General features: G+C 39.2%; 1 protein-coding gene across 1 annotated transcript; it reads left to right on the top strand.

The window, feature by feature from the left end:
• Positions 1-7,664: 7,664 nt before the first annotated feature.
• Positions 7,665-19,369, top strand: LOC114664369 (ras-related protein Rab-39B-like). Its single transcript, XM_051936358.1, has 2 exons — positions 7,665-8,342; positions 18,701-19,369. The coding sequence occupies exons 1-2, from the start codon at positions 8,128-8,130 to the stop codon at positions 19,134-19,136; spliced, it is 651 nt and encodes a 216-aa protein (XP_051792318.1). The 5' UTR covers positions 7,665-8,127; the 3' UTR covers positions 19,137-19,369.

Below are 19,369 nucleotides of genomic sequence, written 5' to 3' on the forward strand. Positions count from 1 at the left end.
CTTCACTCTGACGGCATCACCTCACCCAGTATGGAGATGTCGGTTTGGTGTGTTTCGAGCACATGACAAACAGGCGTGCTGTAGGATGCCTTAAGACCTTACGCTGCCACTCTTCACATCTGCCTTTCGTTCCTTTTCCTGGTTTTCCTCTGTGCTTAACCAACGTATGACAATCAGGTCTAATCCGGCAGACTGCCATTGCTAAAAGTGTGCTGTCTCTTTATTTGTGTCTTCTTGGCACCACAGCGCTGCTCAGCTGGAGGTTGAAAAGAGACTTCTTCAACACTCTTTTTATTTTTTTCATAAAAGATAAAACTTCATAGACTGAATAGTATCAGTGGCAGTTGTGACAGCCCCTTGTCTGCTAGTGGAATTGTGGTACCTCTCAAAGCTAAGAGGGTTAGTCTGTCGGGTAGAGTGCCCGTAATATGTTAAAGGTACACTCCATCCAAAAATAAAAGATTTTACATACCCCATGTACTTTGTAGGGGTAACCAAGAAGAAAATTGCGTTTCATGTTTTCTTAGAGAAAATACATTAGAGATTTTCATAAACGAGATTGATAGATGACCAGTGGCAAATGCTGTGAAAAGCATTCCATGTATAAAAGAAGAAAACATTTTACGGTGCTCATGTCGCATATTTCACATTTTCTACAGCCACTAGCTCAAAACAAGCAAAACAAAAGCATTTTTGATAAAATGCTGTTAAATAGTTACTTCCATAACTCTCAACACATACGCAAAAAGTAAAGCCAAAGGTGGACAAGATGGAACTGTCTGACTTGAAGACCCACCTTCCCCGTTCATTCATTGGTCAAGAGTCCTGTTTTCAATTCAGAACGTCTTTCCCATGACTCTTTGAGTTTCCTGTTGACATGCAGGCTGAGAGTTGTGTAAGTAACTATTTAACAACATTTTGGCAAAAATGCCTTCGTTTTGAGCTAGCAAACGTATAAAAGATATGGATCATGTGACATGGGGTAACGTGAGATTGTGCACCATGGGTGTTTTTTACAACACTGTGCAGTGTAATCTATTGATCCTGTTCATAAGAATTTCTCTTATGTACTTTCTCCAAGAAAACATGAGATTAAAATTTTTTCTTGTACATAGGATATGTAACATATAAAAAAAATTTAATTTTTGGGTGGAATATACCTTTGAGAAGTGAGCAGATAAGGTGAGCATTTTATTAGTTGTTTGAAAAATTAGGTGAGCTTGCAATGCTTTGAAAATGTGAAACTATACTGTGCTAATTTGACTCTCGCTGTGATTTCTAGTTGTGTTATCTGACATCATCAAACATCGAGATCAGCAACTGCAGTGGTTAAGTTTGACATCCCCTCTGACTAGACGTCTGGTGTCTGTCTCCCAGTCAAACACTGACGAGGTCAGCCTTCCAAACAGTAATATGTAACTTCAGTCCCTGATAACATCCAAGCAATACATTCTGCTGTGGGCCTAGATCTTCCACAAAGTGCGATTTGCATCTTGATTAAGTGATGAAATCGGCCTTCTACATTGTAAATTCTAAATTTAGCTGTGAATAACCTGGGAGATCTTCCCAGTCATGAAAACCTGACTTTAGCTGACAAGATAATCGTGATGAGAGCAGCCCACCAGCCAGCAAATCACCTCTTCAAGCCTGACTTAATGGTGATTAAGCGTGGACTAACTGGTGAGATCAGCATATCAAGTAGTAACATGTATCATACACCCTGAGATAACATTTTCAAGCAATGAATTAGGCCATAAACCTTGCTTAAATATTTGGATAAATCTTCCAAAAAGTTAACCCTGACTTAAATAGTTTTAAAAGAATGATACCAGCCATCCACATTATGAGTCCTGAATAATACTGAACATTAGTCTCCATTGACTTTAAACTGAACTAAATGATGAGGGTAGACTGTGAAACAGTCCAGTGTGCGTCTCAAAGACTGCAGAGTCACCTAAGCCTGGACTACCCGATGAGGTCAGCTGATGAAGCAGTGAAATGTCACTTACGACATGACTAACAGATGAGATGTGCCTTCCACTTACTAAAATGAGGCTTAAGCCTTGGATGGACAAAGCCTGTCAAATAAAGCTTGAGTTCAGTTTATGAGCTCAGTTCACCAGTCATGACTTTGGTTACATAATCCTTGGACTACCTGATGAAATTGACCTTCCACACAATAAAGTAAAACTAGGGTTGTGACTAACTAATATAAAAATAATTCCACATGGTAAATTGTGGTGCAAGTTTTGATTAGCTGATGAGTGTAGACGGTGAAGTGGTCTGTCCGTTTCGCTCTTTGGAGTAACATTTGCATGCTAGAAATGCCATGGGGACCCCAAGGACTCCTCGTTACAATATGCATATGTCATCATGCTCAAAATTCCAAGGGGAATGGGCTCTTGTTATAATATGCATATATCATGGAGCTTGAAATTTCAATGGGGTGGTCATGTGGCACTTGTATCGCCTCTGACGGGGCGAGTGGAGTCCAGTCAGCTTGAGTTACTACTGATGGGCGATTCACGAACAATTCGTTCATTTTGAACGACTCTTTTTGGTGAATCATATGAACCGATTCACGAGCACAAACAAATCATCTCAGTGGAGCTCAATGGGAATGCTAAAGCATACGCATGTCCTGCAAGATGCCATCAATGTTTTCCTCTTCACTTGTAGATTTTTAAACTACATGCGCAAGAAGCGCCTGACTCACGAGTCTCGACTCATTTGATTTGTGAACGAGTCGCTACCCGAGAATCAGTCTGATGATTCTCACTCATTTGATCTGTGAATGAATCATTACGAGTTGCACATTCTCATTCACTCGTGATTCTGTAACAAAATGCCTTATTTTAATTATGCATCTTAAATGTGTAATAAAGCTTTGAGTAGAGAAACTGGACAATGGCATACGATATGTGTAAAATATATAGTTAGATACCAATTTCTATATAATTACGTACCTATTAATAATAAACAATGATATTAATTATATACATACATATTGTGCATATCTACATAATGTACAGATTATTAAATTATACATTTGTGATGAAATCAGAGAGAAAACTTTTCACATACGCCAGACTCTAAACAAATCAAAGGAATCAATTCACTTAAACAGTAAAGTGAATCGAAATGCCCGTCACTATGAGTTATCCGTAACTAAGTTTGGTACCGAAGTCCAAGTTTTAGTGCTGATCCAACACTAGTAGAGTCTAACTTAAGCCTTGGCTACCTTTTTGAATGACCATTTCAAACTTTCGAGTCAGATGTCCGTCTTGACCAGATGATGGATCAGCCTCCTGAGTAGGATACTATGACATAGGCCTTGACTAAGAGATATTGACCAGCTATGGCCAACAGAAAGGATAGCCGAGTCATTGATAAATTTGCGACTTGAGCCTTGATTATCAGATCAGATCAGTCTCTCAAGCAGTCAAGTGCAACATAAATGTTAGAATATCTCATGGAAGCTTTGTGTAGCCAATGAGGTTGGTCTTCTACACACCTAAAGTATGATGTTGTATGAGCCTTGACTAGCTGATTGATTAGCCATTCCAACGGTCAATGCTCATGTACACTAAGCCTTCATTCCGTGTGGAGATTAGCCTCCCAAGTAACTTGAGCCTCAGCTTATGGGTGGAATAAACATTCCAAGTAGTAATAAGACATAAATGTTGGCTAGCTGATGAGATCAGCATCCCAAGAAATATGTTGGGCCCCAGGCCAAGAGTAGCAGATGATGTAGCCTTCACAAACAGTTCACACATCCTCAGTACCAAGCAAGGAAGGTCTCCAGGCTCCATCGGTTGCCTGCCCCAATCCTATTCTTCTCCCCCTTACGATGTTTTCACATTAACTGAAGATCCAAACCATTAAAAACCTTAATAGGACAATCATGAGCAGGACTCCTCCGGACACAGACAAGCTCCCTCTTCCTAGTTCCATGCAAATCAGAAATTCTAACTTTTTCTTAAAGCTTTGCCCCTTGAAGAATGCAACCAGACATGTGATCTTTGAAGATGACCTTCCCGTAGGTGTTTAGGAGGACTCTGTACTGGACAGGCTCGTTCTGTGCAGTTCAGTGTGACTGAAGAGTCTGCCCCACGTTTTCATTTATTTTTTTATGTCCGAGTCTGGGTTTTGTATTCTGTGAACTTGTTGACTGACGCTTTATATATTTCAGATCATCACAGCTGTATTTTGATATGTGTTGTGAAAAATAAAGAAATAAATAAATGTTCTTTAAATAACCCACTAGCTCTCTTTTGTTGTAATTCTTCTGAAATCCAGTCGGTGTGCGTGGACTTGGTAAGCAGTCAGGAGTGTTTGTCTAGCGTCTTGCTTTACAGGATTGGCCAAATGAGACAATTTTGGTGTTTGGTGGGATCTGAATGGACTTGTGTGCCATGTGCTCCCACTGCATGCAAACACCTGATTGATTGGACAAGCATACAGCGTAACGATGGCAAGGACTGGTCACTGGGTCATAATGGAATTTAATGAAACCACTAAGCCACTGCCTTCTGGGTAATGGCTTCACCTGTGTGCGGGCACAAATGACATCCATCTGGCCTCCAGCTAATGAAAGACCCACAGCTCATAAGGTGAAGGTGCACAAACAGTGCTGCCGTCTCAAATCACAATCACTGGCAATGCTTGATTCCTGTGGATCTCCTTTGGTCAGTTCAGTTTCCACTTGAAGTCCACCACCATGCCTTCCAGGGACATCCATTCCAAAGTAAGTTCCTGCTCTTCACGTACTGCATCCTAGCTAGGCCTTACAACCGGGATCAGCCATCTTCTTCAAATCTTTGTATGAAGATGGTGATGTGCATTCATTTCACGCCCATCTACGCATCTGCCCAACTGTCTCACGTGCTCTAAAAGCTGCCAATCCCTGGCATGCACATCTTTCAGTCAGACGCAGTATTGTCACTCTGGGGACACTGTGTTTAGAGGCACACCTTGTGAACAGGATATCCGGAGTTTGTGTAGCGTAGCAGCCATCCAAGCAGCTGACTGAGCAGGCTGGAAACGTGGCCAGTAGTGCATAAGAGGCTGGACTGTAACACACAAGGCTGCCACTTCAAGGCACGTTACTGACTTACTAACAACCTGGAGTGAAATAACAGAAGAGGAACAGCTGCTCAGTTCCTGTTAGCCCAAAGCGCCAATTCACCTGGCGGGGCCAGAGAGGACACTGAACGGAAAAAGGCATTCATTGCAATCCCTTACCACACATGCAGAGGTGCAGCGATAATCTGAAGGGAGTCACAAACACGTCTGCTTTGGCTTTACAGTCTCCAGAGGTGAGTAACTGCTGCAGACCCCTGTCTTTAACTGGTATGAGCATCAGAGAAAGAAAGAAAGAAAGAAAGAAAGAAAGAAAGAAAGAAAGAAAGAAAGAAAGAAAGAAAGAGTTACCTTTTTCAGTCCACAGCCTCCCATGCCCTTTGACTCCATCAAGTAAATGTTGCTCTAATCATGGAGGTATCGCCCCCTTGTGGCCAGTTGCATTACGCTATAAAGAGACCTCCAGTTTAATGCCAGTCATTTGGTCACAGAGTGGTCTCAAGTTGAGTGTCTTAAACATACAGCGCTCTACAAGTATAGCTGTACTGGGCACGTGACATTTGCAAGCTACTTTGGGAAACAAGAAAATCATAGCTCTCTTCTTTCTTGTCTAACATGCTGATTTAGACTGGCACACTAACCAGTGGTGTCATTGGGAGTGGGCTTCTGGGGCTTTAGCCCTTGGTCTCAGATGCCCAGACCCTATTCTTCTGAGACACCCCATGTCTCATTACCTTCAACAGCCCAGGCCCCCACCCCACCCCCACCCCGTTGTGCTACCTGATATGTATGGACGGTTTGTCTAAACCTCCACGGGTGGCGACCCCCCCCCATCATCAACGATGCAAAACTGCACAGGGGATTTCACCCTTCCAGTTGGTCACTAACTGCATTAACAGAGGGGTGTTAAGCTCCAGATAGACGTTAATGCTAGCGATGCCCCTGGTTATAAGCCCCTAGTGTTAGAATGCAGTGGGCTTGTGTCATGTGGCAATGTGACTCATTTTGGGACCCTGACTGAGTCGCGTTTTTTGCAGGTTCATACACATCTTTTCTTTAAAACCTTTTGTGCAATTCAGGGTCCCAAGAAGCTGGCAGCTCCAGGCATAAGGTGGGTACCACCCCTGGAAAGGGCACCACTCCACCCCCCCACCCGCATGCCCACGTTCATGCATTGGCGTCTCCAGTTAATGTAAGACAAAGCAGGACGTGAGATGGAAAAGTGGAGTAGCCAAAGAAAAAGGGGGACTTGCAGGGAAAGCCGAGAAACTGCACACAGATGGGGGACTGGGCTGAGATCTGCACCCAGGACTGTGTGCTTTGAGGCCGTGACGTGGAGAGCATTTGTGGTTTGATGAAAACGGCAGCTAAGAGCAATTAACACAAGACTGACGGCTACTGGGACTCCAGCCACTCCAAGCAGGCAGTCGGCCTTTCTTTCTTTCTTTCTCTTTCTTTCTTTCTTTTCCTCTTTCTTTTTCTTTCTTTCTTTTTCTCTTTCTTTCTTTTCTTTCTTTTTCTTTCTTTCTTTTTCTCTTTGTTTCTTTTCTTTCTTTTTCTCTTTCTTTCTTTTTCTCTTTCTTTCTTTTCTTTCTTTTCTTTCTTTTTCTCTTTCTTTTCTTTCTTTTTCTCTTTCTTTCTTTCTTTCTTTCTTTTTCTCTTTCTTTTCTTTATTTTTCTTTCTTTCTTTCTTTTTCTCTTTCTTTCTTTCTTTCTTTCTTTTTCTCTTTCTTTTTCTTTTCTTTCTCTTTCTTTCTTTCTTTCTTTCTTTTCCTTTCTTTTTCTTTCTTTTCTTTCTTTCTTTCTTTTTCTCTTTCTTTCTTTTCTTTCTTTTTCTTTCTTTCTTTTCTTTCTTTTTCTCTTTCTTTCTTTTCTTTCTTTTTCTTTCTTTCTTTTCTTTCTTTTTCTCTTTCTTTCTTTCTTTTCTTTCTTTTTCTCTTTCTTTCTTTCTTTCTTTTTCTCTTTCTTTTCTTTCTTTCCTTTTCTCTTTCTTTTTCTTTTCTTTCTTTCTTTTTCTTTCTTTTCCTCTTTCTTTTTCTTTCTTTTCTTTCTTTCTTTCTTTTTCTCTTTCTTTCTTTTCTTTCTCTTTTTCTTTCTTTCTTTCTTTCTTTTTCTCTTTCTTTCTTTCTTTCTTTTTTTCTTTCTTTCTTTCTTTCTTTCTTTCTTTCTTTCTTTCTTTCTTTCTTTTCCTCTTTCTTTTCTTTCTTTCTTTTTCTCTTTCTTTTCTTTCTCTTTTTCTCTTTCTTTCTTTCTTTCTTTCTTTTTCTCTTTCTTTCTTTCTTTCTCTCTCTCTTTTCTTTCTTTTTCTCTTTCTTTCTTTCTTTTCTTTCTCTCTTTCTTTTTCTCTCTTTCTTTCTTTCTTTCTTTTCTTTCTTTTTCTCTCTTTTCTTTCTTTCTTTCTTTTTCTCTTTCTTACTTTCTTTTTGCTCCCCTACTGCTCAGCCCCACACTTTGTCATTACATTGATTTGGATGAACTTTAATCCCAAGGGACTGTTTTTATTCCACAGCAGGAAGCTACAAACAGACAGATACAAGCAAAGGAGCCGAGAGACGCACACGACAGCCGCAACTGGAGACCTGGGACCTAAAACTGAACCCCTCGGCACATGAAAGGGCCGAGCCGCAGCCCCCTAATGGAATGTGACGAGGACCTGCCAGTTCTCACGCTTTGATTTCTCTGGTCTCCTGCGCCTCTTCTCCTTTCTCTTGTGCTCACATCAGCATGTCCGTTTAAACAAACAGAAGCTCCGAGGCCAGGAAGGAGAAGTTTGATTTTCTCTCCCTCTCATCATGGCACGCCCAGCGGCTCCAAGCAGTTCCTGTCTTCTACGAGGCCGCATACCTTTGTGTCGACACGCCGAGTCCCACCCCACGCTCACAGACCTCCGACACAAAGCAGAGCTCTCCAGTGTGTGGCTGCCAGGAGACCGAGGCACAGCCCGGGCACAGATTGCTCCTTTCGATTCCTTTTTCTTTTTCACTTTTTGAGAGGAACCCCAAAGGAGCTGCACCTGAATGACTCGGGCATAGCCCACCGTGAGTTATGGAGTCACTCTGGCACTATCAGTTCAGGATTATCATGCTCGGAGATTCCACAGTTGGCAAGTCGTCCCTGTTGAAGCGCTACACTGAGGACGTCTTCATCAGCTTCATCAATCAGACGGTGGGGGTCGACTTCTACGTGCAGTTCTTTGAGGTGGAGCCGGGGGTCAAAGTCAAGCTGCAGTTCTGGGACACGGCCGGCCAGGAGAGGTTCAGGTGAGTGGAGGGGGAAGGAGGGGATTAGAGGGTCCATCACCTCGCGTTTCAGGCCTCCAATATAAAGACGCTTTTTTGGGGGGTCTTTAAAGGTCAACAGGAATGACGTCATTGACTTTTCTGTTTGTGTGGCTCGTACCCTGGCAGGCTAACTAACAGCGTCATGGGCAGCAGGCCGGCGCCTTAGCCGCATGGACACAACACCTGAGGCGGACATCACACTGCGGTGAAGGTGTGGATACGCCACCTAGGGGCAGGAATGGGAGTGACGTGACTCATAAGGAGTGACACACAGGCAAAAAAAAGAGACGGAGAACAAGAAAAGGTGACGCAAAATACAAAAAAAAGGATGTCTGCTGACGATTCACCAGGCACAATTAAATAAATACGCAAATAAATGAAAATATTGCGAAAAGTGAAAATGATACGCGAACATAAGTAATGAAATGTTTCTGATGCTGACTTCATTATGTATTATTTAATCTTAGCCTTAAAGACTGAAGAACAGTCGTAGACTACTAAGCACTGTTGTAAGTCGCTCTGGATAAGAGCGTCTGCTAAATGTTGTAAATGTAAATGTAATCATTTCTTCATGTGTTTATTTCAGTGGCACCGCTTTTAATGAAAACTGTCACTTGTACCCGTCAAAGCTGAGAGGGTGGGCACTAGCGAGTCCTGGGTTTTGATTGGTCCAGGAGTCGCTTACTGCTACGGACAGCAGCGGGCCCTACCAGACACTCTGAGGCACCGGCTGGGATCCTGCTAGCGCGCCTGCATGTTGTGAGCAGCTTAGGGTTCCTTAGCACAATACGTTCAAATAAATACCTCGGTGTCATTGGCTACTTGTCGTCATCACCGTACTGGTCGCCTGTTTCCCGAAGCCATTTATGGGAATTTATGATGACAGCTCCGGATGGGGGTAGGATGCGTTGTAAAACACAACCCGCACTGTGCCGGCCTCGAAAGGACTCGCTCTTTGGTGTCATTGAAGCAGGACGTCGGTCCGTCCGTCCAGAGACCGAGACAAGTACAAAAGAGCTCGTTCGAGCGTTCGTCGCACATCACTAGTTAAAAGTTCGGCACCCGTGCGAGCAACAGTGATAATGAGACAAATTAATTAATAAAACAAAAAACAGTTTGCAAAAAATGATAGAAACTCTCCACAGTGCACTAATAATGATGACAAAAAAGGATATAAAACAAACAATATGGCTGAGGGGTTTATTACACACTGCAATACAAAACATGCGCTCAGCTCGGAATACACGTACCGGTGTGTCGAGCCCAACGTGGGGGGGGGGGGCGTAAGTCGATGGCTACCTGTAAGCGCTTTTGGGACTAGTAGGGGCAAACACAGAATCTTTAGAAATAAAAAAGAAAATATTTTAATTAAAATTCATTTAACTTAACAAAGAACCTCCGAAGATACAAAAGGCATAGCAGGAGTTGCCGGAAATTGGCAATCTAGTAGCAAACAATACCCTGTACACAAATTCAAAGAATTGTTTAGAAAAAATATACAAGATACACAAGAATCAAAAACGGATAAAAATAAAGACACGAGAAAGGAATTTGAAGTCCAGCCAAGGGAGGAGACCCCAACTGAAATACGACACTTGACTGACACTTTACTTGTTCTTAATGCAGGCTGACCAGAATGTCATTGTACCAAAGTGGGACACGAGTCATTATTAGATAGATAGAAAAGGAAAGGCACTATATGATAGATAGATAGATAGATAGATAGATAGATAGATAGATAGATAGATAGATAGATAGATAGATAGATAGAAAGGCACTATATACTGTAATAGATAGATAGATAGAAAATGAAAGGCACTATATAATACATAGATAGAAAATGAAAGGCACTATATGATAGATAGAAAAGGAAAGGCACTATATACTGTAATATATAGATAGATAGGAGGGAAAGGCAATATATGATAGAAAGATAGATAGAAAATGAAAGGCACTATATGATAGATAGATAGATAGAAAAGGAAAGGCACTATATACTGTAATAGATAGAAAAGGAAAGGCACTATATACTGTAATAGATAGATAGATAGATAGAAAATGAAAGGCACTATATAATTCATAGATAGAAAATGAAAGGCACTATATGATAGATAGATAGAAAAGGAAAGGAAAGGCACTATATACTGTAATAGATAGATAGATAGATAGATAGATAGATAGATAGATAGATAGATAGGAGGGAAAGGCACTATATGATAGATAGATAGATAGATAGATAGATAGATAGATAGATAGATAGATAGATAGAAAATGAAAGGCACTATATGATAGATAGATAGATAGAAAAGGAAAGGCACTATATACTGTAATAGATAGAAAAGGAAAGGCACTATATACTGTAATAGATAGATAGATAGAAAATGAAAGGCACTATATAATTCATAGATAGAAAATGAAAGGCACTATATGATAGATAGATAGAAAAGGAAAGGCACTATATACTGTAATAGATAGAAAAGGAAAGGCACTATATACTGTAATAGATAGATAGATAGAAAATGAAAGGCACTATATAATTCATAGATAGAAAATGAAAGGCACTATATGATAGATAGATAGAAAAGGAAAGGCACTATATACTGTAATAGATAGACAGATAGGAGGGAAAGGCACTATATGATAGATAGATAGATAGATAGATAGATAGATAGATAGATAGATAGATAGATAGATAGATAGATAGATAGATAGATAAACGTTATTTGTTCCAAAGCGACATTTGAGCGTTTCAAACGTTCACGAACTGTAGAGCTATGGTGAGTCACAGTTGACCCAAAGCCCCTGATGGATGCTTAAGGCTGTGAGCCGGTGGTCTTCTGCACCTCGTCCTGCCTTACGCTCTGTGGTTGCTACAATAGGCTCCAGCTTCTCCTCGACCATGCCCTGGATACGCGGTTTTGGAAGATGGATGGATGTCCGAATGACAGTCCAAGAAGATACAAATAAGAATACAAATGCAGCAGACTGTGCGCCGTTACCAGAGGTCGCCCACGACAGGTTTAGCGTGACGATCTACAAAGTGCAGACAATGCAGCGGTGGTCGGCCTCCAGGGCCAAAACCAGCTGGACCGCAGCCTTGTCGGAGGTGCAGCTCGTGACACGCTTGTCATGTTGTCTCCATAGAAACAGGCTGGGTGGTCGGGGGTCCGTCGTAGTCCCTCAGACATGATGTGCCTGACGCGAATGGCTACTTTTGTGGGCTGCAGAGTCCAGTCCTGTGGGCCCCGATGGCAGCAGGTTTGGACTCCTATCTTAATCAAGGAAGCTTTGATTTTCTAGTTCATGTTAAATATGTACGAATTCATTCTTTTTTATTCTTAATATTCAGCTCTTGCTTAACATTCTCGTTACTTGCTAACAAGTCCACCGACGCAGCTGCTCGAGTGCAGTCCTTTTCGTTTCTCCTCTGCTCGTCTATGACTATGAGAGCAAACTCCACGCAACACAATAAAATGACAAAAGAGTCCGGCTGTGCCAAAAAGTACAAATATTTCTTAATTTCTTCTCCACTAAATGCAAAGTCAGACAAGCAGCTAACGTCAGCTAACTAAACCACGAGAGCAGCTCCAAGTAAATCAAGTCACTGATCCAGAAACTCTTTGGAGCGAAAACCTGCAGTGAAGTGAGGCGTTTTTTATACATTTTAAAAATTCCCTGTCTGTTTGTGTAACTTACAATGGGAGTAATGGACACCCGGGCCCAAAGGTGAATGAAAAAAGTCTAAAAACTCACAAACACGTCCAATCGATAATCCAAACACGTTCTATTGAGTACGGATCGGTAATACCGCATCTCCGTGGTGCTTAAAGAAGGAAGAAAGGTACAAAGCAAAACATTATCGTGATATTCAGCCATTTTAAAATTAAATCTCACTCATTTAGATAAAAAAGGGAAAGAGCAAAAAAGAAAATAAATAAATAAAAATCACACATCTGACATCCTCCAAACATAAACACACATAAAAATACAAAGTAAAAGATGGCAGTCCGTCCACTTCACTGTGTTTCAGTCGTTTTATGAATCAAAGCCATTCTCAGTCTAAAGCAACAACAGCGCAGCGCACTACAGGAGGCGCGTACGTCTTATTGATTTTCTGAAGCCGCGTCTTTATGAATGAAGCTGTAAAGAGTCAGAGCTCAGCGACGGGCTCAAGGTGCGAGACGACTCGGGTCAGGGAATCTTTTAAGGGCCGCGCCATGAGAGAGCCCAACGGCGGCACGGTGGTGAGCAGGAGAGCAGGATTCACATCCCGGGTCCTCGCTGCATGTTCTCTCGGTGGGCTTCCTCCGGGCACTGCTGCCTTCCCACCGCCCAAGGATATGCAGGCTGGGCAAACTGGCTCAGGTGTGTGTTTGGTGTGTGTGTGTGTGTGCGTGTTTTTGAATTATGATGGACTGGCACCTTGTCCAGGGTTTTCTCCTGCGTCGACACCTTATTCTATCTGGCAGACCCCCCCCCCCCCCCCCCCCCCCCCCCAAAAAAAAACCACATCATTGTCCCAAGACCCTGGTTTGGATTAAGAGGGTTAGAAAATGACACCACAACAATCAGAAGATAAAAGCAAGGAGTGAAATGTAAACGTTTAAGACCAAGAAGTCACAACAATGCAAATAGAAATTCACGGGGGCAAGAAGAAAGTTGAGGAAAATAAAGGAAATGAAGTCGATATTAAAACAAAACGAAACACTGACGGGAACTCTGGGATTCAAACTGATACTAAGAGTTTTTTAATAGTGCAGGATCCAACAGGTGCCACTTTATACCAGAAGACATGACAGATAAGAAATGAAAGGCACTATATGATAGATAGATAGATAGATAGATAGATAGATAGATAGATAGATAGATAGATAGATAGATAGATAGATAGATAGATAGAAATGAAAGGCACTATATGATAGATAGAAATGAAAGGCACTATATAATAGATAGATAGATAGAAATGAAAGGCACTATATGATAGATAGATAGAAATGAAAGGCACTATATAATAGATAGATAGATAGAAATGAAAGGCACTATATGATAGATAGATAGATAGATAGATAGATAGATAGATAGATAGATAGATAGATAGATAGATAGATAGATAGATAGATAGAAATGAAAGGCACTATATGATAGATAGATAGATAGATAGATAGATAGATAGATAGATAGATAGATAGATAGATAGAGAAATGAAAGGCACTATATGATAGATAGAAATGAAAGGCACTATATAATAGATAGATAGATAGAAATGAAAGGCACTATATGATAGATAGATAGAAATGAAAGGCACTATATGATAGATAGATAGATAGATAGATAGATAGACAGATAGAAATGAAAGGCACTATATGATAGATAGATAGATAGAAATGAAAGGCACTATATGATAGATAGATAGAAATGAAAGGCACTATATGATAGATAGATAGATAGATAGATAGATAGATAGATAGATAGATAGATAGATAGACAGATAGAAATGAAAGGCACTATATGATAGATAGATAGATAGATAGATAGATAGATAGATAGATAGAAATGAAAGGCACTATATGATAGATAGATAGATAGATAGATAGATAGATAGATAGATAGATAGATAGATAGATAGATATAATTTTTTTTTTTTTTTAATTTTAAAAGTACTTTATTGAACCAAAAAAAAGAACAAGGACAAACATCAATATATTAAAAGTACACATACAACAAACCGTATTGTAAATAACCAATACAAAGAAATAAACAGTAAAAAAATATTCAATCCCTATTAACCCCGTGTAACCCCACACACAGTTATCATATAATATTGTATATTTTCCTCATCTCCCCCCCAGTGTCCTTTTCATTTAAGTTCATAAAAGATAAAACTAAAGCCCAGTCAGCCCCAATTCCCAGGGTTGTTCACACAGAATCACTTGCTACAAATAACTTCAATATTTACAATTTACCAGCAGTGAGTTATAAGTTGATTTTCAGTTCTCCCTCCTCTATAGCACACAGTACCCCATTTGTACACCACAATGTCCATTTTGTGCATTAGTTTATAGTAAGTAAACTCCAGTGTGATCCTTGAATGAATATTCAGCCTAAACAGTAAGTGGATGTCCACACTTCCTTTCCCACACTGTTTGTTTTTCCTACTTTTTAAAATTGCTAGTTTTGCTTCACCCAACAAAAAGTTCATCAATTGTGTCCTGTGCCTGTTGTTCTTATTATAAGCGGCACCATAAATAAACATCACAAAATTAAAATCTGATCTTAGTTTTTTACACAAATCAGTTAAAAACTTGAAGAAAACTCCCAATCGTGCGCATGATGCAAACAGATGACAAACGGTTTCCCTTTGCCCACAAAAAAGATAGATAGATAGACAGATAGAAATAAAAGGCACTATATGATAGATAGATAGATAGATAGATAGATAGATAGATAGATAGATAGATAGATAGATAGATAGAAATGAAAGGCACTATATGATAGATAGATAGAAATGAAAGGAACTATATGATAGATAGATAGATAGATAGATAGATAGATAGATAGATAGATAGATAGATAGATAGATAGATAGATAGATAGATAGATAGATAGATAGATAGATAGATAGAAATGAAAGGCACTATATGATAGATAGATAGATAGATAGAAATGAAAGGCACTATATGATAGATAGATAGATAGATAGATAGATAGATAGATAGATAGATAGATAGATAGATAGATAGATAGAAATGAAAGGCACTATATGATAGATAGATAGATAGATAGATAGATAGATAGATAGATAGATAGATAGATAGATAGATAGATAGATAGAAATGAAAGGCACTATATGATAGATAGATTGATAGATAGATAGATAGAAATGAAAGGCACTATATGATAGATAGATAGATAGATAGATAGATTGATAGATAGATAGACAGAAATGAAAGGCACTATATGATAGATAGATAGATAGATAAATAGATAGATAGATAGAAATGAAAGGCACTATATGATAGATAGATAGATAGATAGATAGATAGATAGATAGATAGATAGATAGATAGATAGATAGATAGATAGAAATGAAAGGCACTATATGATAGATAGATAGATAGATAGATAGATAGATAGATAGATAGATAGATAGATAGATAGATAGATAGATAGAAATGAAAGGCACTATATGATAGATAGATTGATAGATAGATAGAAATGAAAGGCACTATATGATAGATAGATAAATAGATAGATAGATAGAAATGAAAGGCACTATATGATAGATAAATAGATAGATAGAAATGAAAGGCACTATATGATAGATAGATAGATAAATAGATAGATAGATAGAAATGAAAGGCACTATATGATAGATAGATAGATAGATAGATAGATAGATAGATAGATAGATAGAAATGAAAGGCACTATATGATTGATAGATAGATAGATAGATAGATAGATAGATAGATAGATAGATAGATAGATAGATAGAAATGAAAGGCACTATATGATAGATAGATAGATAGATTGATAGATAGATAGAAATGAAAGGCACTATATGATAGATAAATAGATAAATAGATAGATAGATAGATAGAAATGAAAGGCCCTATATGATTGATAGATAGATAAATAGATAGATAGATAGAAATGAAAGGCACTATATGATAGATAGATAGATAAATAGATAGATAGATAGATAGATAGATAGATAGATAGATAGATAGATAGAAATGAAAGGCACTATATGATAGATAGATAGATAGATAGATAGATAGATAGATAGATAGATAGATAGATAGATAGATAGAAATGAAAGGCACTATATGATAGATAGATAGATAGATAGATAGATAGATAGATAGATAGATAGATAGATAGATAGATAGATAGATAGATAGAAAGGCACTATATGATAGATAGATAGATAGAAATGAAAGGCACTATATGATAGATAGATAGATAGATAGATAGATAGATAGATAGATAGATAGATAGATAGATAGATAGATAGAAATGAAAGGCACTATATGATAGATAGATAGATAGATAGATAGATAGATAGATAGATAGATAGATAGATAGATAGAAATGAAAGGCACTATATGATAGATAGATTGATAGATAGATAGATAGAAATGAAAGGCACTATATGATAGATAGATAGATAGATTGATAGATAGATAGACAGAAATGAAAGGCACTATATGATAGATAGATAGATAAATAGATAGATAGATAGAAATGAAAGGCACTATATGATAGATAGATAGATAGATAGATAGATAGATAGATAGATAGATAGATAGATAGATAGATAGATAGATAGATAGATAGATAGAAATGAAAGGCACTATATGATAGATAGATAGATAGATAGATAGATAGATAGATAGATAGATAGATAGATAGAAATGAAAGGCACTATATGATAGATAGATTGATAGATAGATAGAAATGAAAGGCACTATATGATAGATAGATAAATAGATAGATAGATAGAAATGAAAGGCACTATATGATAGATAAATAGATAGATAGAAATGAAAGGCACTATATGATAGATAGATAGATAAATAGATAGATAGATAGAAATGAAAGGCACTATATGATAGATAGATAGAAATGAAAGGCACTATATGATAGATAGATAGATAGATAGATAGATAGATAGATAGATAGATAGATAGATAGATAGATAGATAGAAATGAAAGGCACTATATGATTGATAGATAGATAGATAGATAGATAGATAGATAGATAGATAGATAGAAATGAAAGGCACTATATGATAGATAGATAGATAGATTGATAGATAGATAGAAATGAAAGGCACTATATGATAGATAAATAGATAAATAGATAGATAGATAGATAGAAATGAAAGGCCCTATATGATTGATAGATAGATAAATAGATAGATAGATAGAAATGAAAGGCACTATATGATAGATAGATAGATAAATAGATAGATAGATAGATAGATAGAAATGAAAGGCACTATATGATAGATAGATAGATAAATAGATAGATAGATAGAAATGAAAGGCACTATATGATAGATAGATAGATAGATAGATAGATAGATAGATAGATAGATAGATAGATAGATAGATAGATAGATAGATAGATAGATAGATAGATAGATAGCATGTTCTCCCTGTGTCTGTGTGGGTTTCCTCCCACAGTCCAAAGACATGCAGGTTAGGTGGATTGGCGATTCTAAATTGTCCCTAGTGTGTGCTTGGTGTGTGGGTGTGTTTGTGTGTGTGCCCTGCGGTGGGTTGGCACCCTGCCCGGGATTGGTTCCTGCCTTGTGCCCTGTGTTGACTGGGATTGGCTCCAGCAGACCCCCGTGACCCTGTGTTCGGATTCAGCGGGTTGGAAAATGGATGGATGGATGGATAGATAGATAGATAGACAGATAGATAGAAATGAAAGGCACTATATGATAGATAGATAGAAATGAAAGGCACTATATGATAGATAGATAGAGATAGATAGATAGATCAGAAACAGTCGTGTTTCTTGAAATTAGATAGAAATGAAAGGCACTATATGACAGACAGACAGACAGACAGACAGACAGACAGACAGACAGATAGATAGATAGATAGATAGATAGATAGATAGATAGATAGATAGATAGATAGATAGATAGATAGATAGATAGATAGATCAGAAAGTTGTGTTTCTTGACCCACTCCTACTGAATGATTCTTTGGCTGAAAGTCCTCAGTGTTAGTGTGACACAGAGAGGATGTGCAGCGTTGTTCATAATGGCACTGAGTTTTGTTTGAATTTCCTCCTTTGCTACGATCTCCTGGAGGTCCATAGTGTGCCCCACAGCTGAGCCTGCCCTTTTAATTATCCCGTTGATTTGGTGGGCCTCTCTTGAAGTGATGTTACCAGCCCACCACACCACAGCATAGAAACTTGCACTGGCTACGCATTATAAGGGGAGGGTGTCTTAACAACCTCTTTTCAATAAGGAAGTGTATGATTAAAAAAACACAAAAATGAAAGTGAATGTAAAAAGTACTCAACTCTAAAACATTTATGAACTCACGAAAATTAGCAAGGGCCACTGCATCATAACAAAGCTATAGTGCTATCTCTAACTTTGGTCCCCATAATCTTATTAATACCCAAGCCCACCCACAGGAAGCAGTCTGCCTTTACTGGTGGTCTGTGCAGCTAACGGCCCCCATAATGTGAATTCTCGTAGATGTAATTCTCCGTGTTTAACAAAGTGCAGTTTTACATTCTCGTTCTTTGCCCCTGGCCATTGCTGCTAACCTCACTCTCGGCTTTCTCCTCTCTGCTTTGTTACAGATCGGTGACGCGCTCGTATTACCGGAACTCAGCCGGCGGGCTCATAGTCTTTGACATCAGCAACCGAAGCTCCTTCGAGAGTGTGCGAGAGTGGCACAAGGAGGTATCTGCCCACGTCCAGCCCCACAAGGTCATCCTCATGCTTGTGGGTCACAAAAGTGATTTGGAGGAGGAGAGAACGGTGACCCGTGAGGAAGGTGAAAAGCTCGCCGCTTCTCTGGGCCTGCCGTACATCGAAACGTCAGCCAAGACCAACAGCAATGTGGTGGAAGCCTTTCAACAGCTCAGTAGCGCCATCTACCAGGCCTTGCAGAGCGGAGAGCTGCACCTTCGCAAAGACTGGGATGGAGTCAAGTGTGGAGCTGCTCGGGCTCAGGAGCTCAACGACACTCAGCCGGTGCCAGTGGAAGAGCCCACCAAGTCCTGCGCCTGCTAAGTAGTCAGCCGCTGCCAGGCTCCCTCTGCTAAAACCAAAATAACGCATTCCGATATGAAAGAACGTAAACGATAAAAAATGGAGCCGCTTTAATGGAATCTTTGACCTCTGGAGACTGCAGAGTAGACCACAAGAAAGCTGCCGTGCGGGTCATTCAGAAAAGGCCCAGGGGAGCCGAAACAACCTCAGCTGATGAAGCCTTGGCATTAAGGTAGCAGCGAAAGGAAAACAGC

Source organism: Erpetoichthys calabaricus, chromosome 14 (assembly GCF_900747795.2).
Source record: "Erpetoichthys calabaricus chromosome 14, fErpCal1.3, whole genome shotgun sequence".
NCBI lineage: Eukaryota > Metazoa > Chordata > Cladistia > Polypteriformes > Polypteridae > Erpetoichthys > Erpetoichthys calabaricus.

Excerpts from the sequence above, each read along its gene's own strand:
- LOC114664369 (XM_051936358.1), top strand. The coding sequence starts at position 8,128 with ATGGAGTCACTCTGGCACTATCAGTTCAGGATTATCATGCTCGGAGAT. Across the intron at positions 8,343-18,700 it reads GCCGGCCAGGAGAGGTTCAG|ATCGGTGACGCGCTCGTATT; the intron begins GTGAGTGGAGGG and ends GCTTTGTTACAG.